Source organism: Lagopus leucura, unplaced genomic scaffold (genome assembly GCF_019238085.1).
Source record: "Lagopus leucura isolate 7727_CA_CO unplaced genomic scaffold, USGS_WTPT01 Super-Scaffold_100019, whole genome shotgun sequence".
Taxonomy (NCBI): Eukaryota; Metazoa; Chordata; class Aves; order Galliformes; family Phasianidae; genus Lagopus; species Lagopus leucura.
The window spans coordinates 9,821,055-9,829,028 of NW_024962273.1; the positions used below are offsets into that span (position 1 = coordinate 9,821,055).

Sequence of the window (7,974 nt, forward strand, 5' to 3'; positions counted from 1 at the left end):
GTTAGCAAGGTTATTTAGTTGTCTACATACATGTGTTAGGTTACAGAAAGTTTACAAATTCCCAACATGGGTATATCCTTCTCTGGTAAGAATTGAATTCCTTCTCTGTGAAACAAAGCTGATAGCTACAGTGGAAAAGAACAGGTCTGTGTGAACACTGGCAGAGCTGGCTATGGTTCCAAAGAACGTGGCTGTATGTCAACGACACCTGCTGGAGAGCATTCCATTTGTTGTTGGATGTTATGAGAAAAGTTGTTTCAGTCTTGCTTTCTGTTTTGAAACTCTCCTTTGAGAGAGCACAATCAGTTCTTGTTTCACAACTGTTTGGACCAGAAGAAGTCTGACTTGCTGCCACTCTGTCCCTGGGAGATATTTACTCAAAACAACTTTCCATGTCTGTTTAAACAACTTACCTGTGTGCTGGAAGAACGTGCAAGACTATGATACTCAATGGGTTACCTCTACAGGGCACTCTTGTACCAGTGCCTAAAGGGATGCAACAAAAAAAGATATTTGCTCCAATATGTATTGCATATGCCCATTAAATAGACTTTAAAGGGTCTGTATGTGCCAAAAATATATATATATCTGTTAGAATGATCAAGGCATTGGATCTAAGAATGTGCTTATAAATGAATGTGTAACATGCTTCTCACTTTAGAGTTTGTCTCCTTCCCTGCTTCCTCTAAAACAGACAGAACTTCTGATACACATCTATAAGTGGCATGGCTGAATAAGTTGGGTTTTTTTGCTGGTTTGTTACAGGACATGTAGTCTGTTGCTGACAGGAACTGACTTATAGACAGATGATAATTTCTCAAGCATACAAACTGTCTTATCTTTTGTCTCCTGTAAGACGCATCCATATAACGAAAGCAACCCTGAACTATCTCAATGGAGACTACGAGGTGGAGCTGGGCTTTGGAGGGGAGCGCAATGCTTATCTGAAAGAGCACAGCATCGAGACCTTCTTGATTGTACGGTGCAGCCAGAAACGGGTAAGGTCATGAAAACAAAGGCAAGTTTAAGATACTTTTAACAACTAGGTGGTCTCCAACACATTGAAACAGAGCAAGCACTAGCTATTTTAGACGAGTGAGGACTCTGTGTACAAGGCAGTTGACCATCTGACCTTCAGTGGCAAAAATTCCAATTTCACTCTCTTCTTCCTGAACTTCTGCATGTGTAGAATGGAGTCTAGCCAGCTTCTGCAAAGCTCCATCAAGTACTCCATCAAGTACTTCCTAGTTCTATCAAAATGTGTCCTGGGTTATTTTAAAAATCATTTTTAAGGATGGTTTTGATTTGGATTTTTTTTTTTTTTTTTTTTTTTTCCTATTAAATTTGATACTTGTGCAAGTTCTTAAAGCAACAGATAAAAACAAGTAGGTTTTTGTCCACTGGCTCACTGTATTGCCACAAACATAATGTTTAGAGCAATTCTTGTCATGACTTTTCAGCCTTTGCTTCTGAAGATGGGAAAATCTGACCCCCTACAATGATGAATGACACTGTGACAGTGGGATGAGATCATAGCTATTGCTATGACACAGATCAAACTGCACAAAATAATGCTATTAGGGCACAGCTTGTTTGAACTTGCATCAAGTCACACTCAAATGGACTTCAGCCAATATATAGCTTTTTAGGACATGACAGAAATTAGGTTGATATTAACACTAGTTTGTATTTTTTAAGCAACGGTAAACGTTAGTACTAGAAAAAAAAAAAAACATTTTTGATCACCTAAATGAGCCTACCCAATAATATTTCTTTAAGCAGTTTCTGCAGTATAGACACTGCTTTCCTATTCGTAGTACAGACAGGCATATAAATGTTGGCCTCAACAGAAAATCATGTCATATGTTTCTGAATCAAAGATGAATTGAATCTACCTAGAGCCATAAATGTGGCAATCGTGTGACTGAAGTATTTGCAACCAGTTTCAATAGCATGGTTGCTATGAATATCTGTAACACCCATACAGAACTACTTGGTTACCATTGCCTCATTTCCTGAGAGAATGGAAGCCTCAAATTTCCTGAATGAATATTGTATGAAAAGTCTTCAAGAAAAACCCTTATCATCTCCTAAAGGAAGAAGCTGATGTTTTGGTTTCTATCTGCTCATGCAATAAATCTCATTAACAATTGTCAATCTTCAAAAGAAGATTAGAGCTTGCAGTACAAGTGTATTGTTTCCTGAGTATCACTGCCTGTCAGAGGACCAGCTGATATTCATACCTAAGCCACTTCTTCATTTCTGGGTACATTCAAGAACATAAACCACAGTACCCTTTACCAGGCCCCTTCTCCAGGGGTGGAGAAGCTATAATGACTTGTTAAATCATTCAGTCACCTCCCTGTCTGCATCTTCTTGTGGAGAACAGAAGGTTTTTGGAGAGAAAGGGAAAAATTAAGGAAACATCAGGATTCTGCTCCTTGCAGAAAGAAAACACTTAGCAGACACCCATAGCATGTAGAACTTGACTTTGTTTTTGAACAGAGAGCACCTTATGACTAGGAGACTGGATAAAGAGATACTAGGATTCCATTCTATATGTAAAATAAAATGTTTCCCCCTCCCCATTCTTTCACCACTTTATCTGTGTTACAGCTTTGTTAAGTAGTAGCTGAAGTCTCCATGCACTGCTGTAATGCTGCTTATACATGCTGCACCCCAGAGTTGAGAATAGGGACATGCTCATGATCTGTGTAATTTTTGTGCTAAATTGAAACATAAAGAAATTGCTACCCAAGGTCATAGACTGTAATTCTTGGAGCTTGAGGGGCTCCTGGTTTGCTCATGCGACTGCAGATTTCTTTCTCCATAGCCATTTTCTCTCCCTTTGCGATTAGTTTCAAGTTCTCTCCTTCCTTGAAAATTCATTTTCACCTAATAGGGAGATCAGAAGCGAGAAAAGCTTTCTGAAATAGCCAGCTTGGTCTGCCGTGAATATTTTGCTGGATGTTGGGAGAATTTGTAGCACTTCACTTTTACTTTCCATTTCTGCTTGACTTTGATGACTTCCTGTGATGTATTTAGCCAGGTTTTCATTTGTGTCTGTCCCAGTAATGACCATAAAGAGTTTACTTAACTTAGTCATGGGTTCCTGTGAGTTGTGTCTGGGTTCCTACAGTCCTCAAACACAAGCTGTAGGGTTTTCATTAGAGAGCTCTCTGTGCATGCCATTGTGATCCTAGCTAGCAGCATCTCTTCTGCTGGAGAGAGCATAAATCATGTTTGCCTGAATTTTCACCCTCTTAGGCCTAGGCAAGGACAGGGGGAACATTTCCCATACCCTGTGTTTCTTCTGTTCACATGGCTTTCAATCTGTTCTGCTGGTTATGCCACTAGATGAAGAAGAATACCTGTTTAAAATCTTGTCCCTTCCAGGGTGTAACTTATGTCAGGTTTTGCTAAGAATGTTTTTTGATGGATACTGCAATATTGTCCCTTGGATTCTGGTTTCTGCAAGGTGATGAAGATGTTCTAACATATGCTTTGATCAGGCTGCCAGTTGCCTTCCCTTCATAACAACTTCTTGCAGAGTGAAAGCTCTTGTCCATGTGTAGTAGATGAGTTTGCTCTTAACCTTGAAATGATATTATTAGTTCAAGCAGTGCAAGTTCATGCTTGAAGGCTCCATATTAAAACCCTGCTGTTACTTCAGGTGTGATCAGGTACATCTGCACCATACCTCACAATTCTGATGTCCTTTCAGAAAGCACAAACTACTTAGCTGCAATTGGCATTGCGAGACTTCTTTCCGCTTAAACGCTGAGTCTTTCTGAAACATTGGTACTTCTCATGATTGGTCTCTGGGTTTGATTGAGCCTAAATTCTGAACATCTCTCACACCTGCGCATTCTGATATGATTGGGAAAATACTGTTATTGAGTTTAGATGGATATTAATATCTTAAGGCAGCAATGCATGGGGCAGTTTTTTTGTTTTTTGGGGGGTTTTTTGTTTTTTTGCATATAGATCATCAAATTTAATTTCCTAATTCTGTCTCTTCTGTGTTGTGAGAAACTCCATTGAAAAGCTAAATGAATCCACACAATTATTAATATATATGTTAAGAAATGAATCAAAGAATATAAAAAAAAGAAGGGGGGGAGAGGGGGGAAAAAAGAAATGCAGTTTAATTAAAGGTTTGTTCTAGAGGATCTAACAGTGAGGATGCTTTATTTTGTGTCAAGAGTAGATGCATAGGTGACTCACTTAGCTGCCTGAGCTATACCCCAGCTCACACAGGCCCCCTGGAATTGCCTGAATACCTTGTCCATCTGTCCCATGGACATCCAAACCCAACAACCTCACGAGTTCCAGTGAATGCATGTCATGTCAGCATTTACTGTCAGACCTTTTCTGCATACTGTTGCCATGGGGAGTCATAACTTTAAACTTCCTGTCTTTTATTGTTTACTTTACGTTTTCAGCCATTAAATTAATTCATTATGTTAATGCTATTTCTTTGGCACAGGGTAAACAGGAGAAACATTTATGCAGTATTTTTTGTTCCAGGAATCAGAATTCCTTCTTTGAAAATAGCTTTTTTTTTTTTTTTTTTCTTAAGAATGCTGTTAACTGGAATATATTTAGTTGTTTTGGAGAAAAAAAAAATATGGCTAGATTTTAATTACTTCAACTTTTTTTCTATAGCTGAAAGTGTAGTGCTTGTTTTCCTTCTGATGTGCACAAGAATTGATTTCTACTGAAAGAATAAACTGCAAAACCTTAGGAATACTGTCTGCTTAGGTTTCTCTTTCCTCATCAATACGATCTGCTTTCACCTTTCTGTTTGCACTGTCCTGTGCTATTGATGCTCTTGTGGATAAACACTTCCCTGTGAAAAAAAAGCGGTGTGTCAGAACTGCTTCTTGGATAGCCCAAAGCAGGAGTGACTTGAGCAGATAAAAGGTTTTGATTGCTGTTTCCAATTTATTTTTTGACCCCTGAAGAACACCACTCGCCGCTGGACTCCACATGGAGACCAGTTTCTTAATGTATGTAAGAAAGGCACAGTTTATTAAACTATGTAAGGAATGCAAAGATAGATATAAGCTATAATGTAGACAGAAAAATGTAACTAGAAAGAATTTCTTGAGCCATCAAATCTACCTCAGTGCTACTTGGGACAGTATGCATACATCACACAATTCTTGCACGCAATTCTCTGTCCCTCTCAACCTTTTCAATCCCAAGACAAACTATTCTATTTTTTTCTTGCAATGAAGAAGAGAATCCCAGGTTCTCATAACAAACTCAGTTTTCCCAATCAGCAAAGAAAGCCATTAGCTCTTGCACAGCTGTGTTACCTCTGAGTCTCATAGTTGTTCTGTGATGGATGGATGTAATTCCTGATAATGAAGTGACATTTTTTACTGTAATCTCTAAAGGAATGATTCTGAGTTTTGTAGATTGGAATATCCCATTTCTGCTATGTCAGCTCTCAAATGTCCAGTGCTGTCTGATATCTTTTTCCCTTATCAGTCAAATATTTTCACCACTTCTCTTTACAAAGTCCAACAGTGCTGCACTTGCTGCCTGATTTGGTAAGGAAAATATTTTTTAAATATGCCCCAAGACTAATCACTGAGCAACTCTCTCAGTGAATTTCATCCAGACTAATTTATCTTCCCTCAAAGTCATCTCTTGCTTTTTCGCCATAAGCCAGCTCTTCTCCCAGCTTCTAGTTCCCCCACAGCCTTATCCTCAGTCCCCAGCACAGCTCTCTCTCAAATGCTCTGTGGAAAAAAAAACAAGTTCAGGGACAGTTAATGTATTTTTTCTATTTAGAAAAGCTTGGATGCTCTCATGGCTGTTAATCCAAGCCAGCATTCACTGCTCTACAGTTCAGTGTCATGATCCCTGACTAAATAGTTATTAAAAGTATCTCTTACCAGAACTGAAATTGAATTTGGCAGTTTTGCAGAGATCTGGGATGGAGGTCGTCCATCTGCATTCAGCACATTACATTTTAAGTTTTGCTTCCAATTTCTGTCATGTTTTCTGTTTACAACCCTACCCTTATGATCCCTGTTCCTTTTTGCCTCGACTGCGGCAGCACTGATTATCTGAAAAGAGAAACAGTTTGTTCCTTTGGTTCTGGAATGATGTAGATTTTTTAATATCTGTTTCCCTGGGGTTACATAGGGTAATTTATATAGGGTGAGTTCTACCCTAATTCACTATTCTTTTCATACTTGTTTGAATATATATTTCTTTTGAACTTCATACCTTTGCATGAAATAAATACAGGAAATCTCATTACCCTTCCTCTATTACTGGCTTTGCTTCTTCATTCTCTATCTGAAAAACCACTGTTTCCAGATAAACAGAGAATTATCAGTTAAAGTTGCTAACACTGTTATGCAGATCATTACTGGTTCTCAAACTTAGCCCCAAGGCATTGTAACGAACTGCCTAGCATTACCCAGTATGACTTCTTCATCCTTCAGCAGAATGATTTTGGTTTATTCATGTTATACTTCTAGATTTACTGTGCAGACTGTGGCACTCCTACCACATGGCTCTGTACCTCAGCTTTTGGCTTTTATATCTGCCTTCCTTTTATTCAAAACCTCTGTCCTGGTCATTACTGCTATTCCAGCACATCCCTGCTATTCTTAGAGTATTGAATTTAATTATAGCAGTATCCAGTAGTGAGAGTTTAGTGGGCAGGGTGGTGATGGGCTGGCAGTTGGACTGGATGATTTTAGTGTTCTTTTCCAACCTTAATGATTCTGTGATCCCAAGTCCTTATTTTGCCTGAGCTTCTGGCATTTGGGTAGGAGCACATCACTTAGTGGTTATGGCCAAATTTTGTTTTTCTTTGAGGACAGGTGCCACTCTAGTTGATCTGCAGAACCAGCACATCAATTCTAGTCACTGGTACAGTCTTTACTCTCAGAAGGGTGCAGAAGTATGTGTTTGGTAGAGTGGGAACTGGGTCTGAATTTAAGATGAATAAGATTTTAACAGCACATTAGGATCATGGTTAGTTTTATAGCCCTCAAAAATGCCAGAAGACTGGGGAAATGCTTTGCTTTGAACACAGGTGGAAACCAAACGTGACTGTCAACAGATGAGCAATACCGCTGACTAAACACTGCGCTGGGTGCTCAAAGGCAGCCAACTGAAAAAATGTTTATTTATTTCTAAGGCCTTTCAGTCACAGTAAATATGGGCGTTTCTTTTAACAATAGCAGGTACACAACAGTTTCAGAAAGAATTGTTGATGATGGCCTTGAAACAGCTCAACAAAACTTTGGCTGTAACTCCTAGAAAAACAATTCCCATTCTTTTTCAAATAGTGTCCTGGAACTGCATCCAGCTGAAGAAACAGAATGGTCATTTAAATGCTGAGCATGTGACTCTTCTAAAACACCATCAGTCTAACATGTTGATGCCCCAATTTAACAAATTTAATCACGACTCTGTGGGGTTCTACTCCCCAGATTTATGAACGCAGTGTTTAGACCATGTATTGCTGCAAGAAACACCATTCATACCAGTAGGATTTCAAGACAGTTTAAGGCAGAATAGGTAGCTGAATGAGAAATGCTTGATCCCTTCTCAGCATCACTGTTTTGTTGTACTGATAGTGATTGCATAATTTGGAAAATCTAATCATACGCTAAAGAAGTAACAGGCATGCTTAATGCAATTGATAATTGTAAGAAAATCCCAGCTACTTCTGCAGTTCTGCTATAGTATTACTGTAGCTTAGTGTGTGGGAACTGGTGGTGGGAACGGAACAAAACCTCTGGGAATACAATTTTACAGGCTCCTCGTGAGTTCAGATTTGAAAAGTTCCCACATCTTCTGAAGTGCAGCCACTTCAAATCTGAAAAACACATTGCTGTCAGAAACCTTTGCACCTGCTCCTGTTATTGGTAGTACTTGTGATGAGTAAGACTAAAAGGTGTCTTCTGTTCCTTCTTTTTATTCTTCCTTCCTGCTTCG

At 38.9% G+C, this 7,974-nt stretch overlaps 1 protein-coding gene across 2 annotated transcripts in view; it reads left to right on the forward strand.

Annotated features, from left to right (window-relative positions):
- ADCY5 (adenylate cyclase 5) overlaps nucleotides 1–7,974 on the forward strand; it is a 198,266-nt gene that overhangs the window by 144,497 nt on the left and 45,795 nt on the right. For both annotated transcript variants that reach the window (XM_042877718.1, XM_042877719.1), the window contains exon 7: nucleotides 857–998. In XM_042877718.1, the coding sequence (XP_042733652.1) occupies nucleotides 857–998 (142 nt within the window). The remainder of the gene's footprint in view (nucleotides 1–856; nucleotides 999–7,974) is intronic.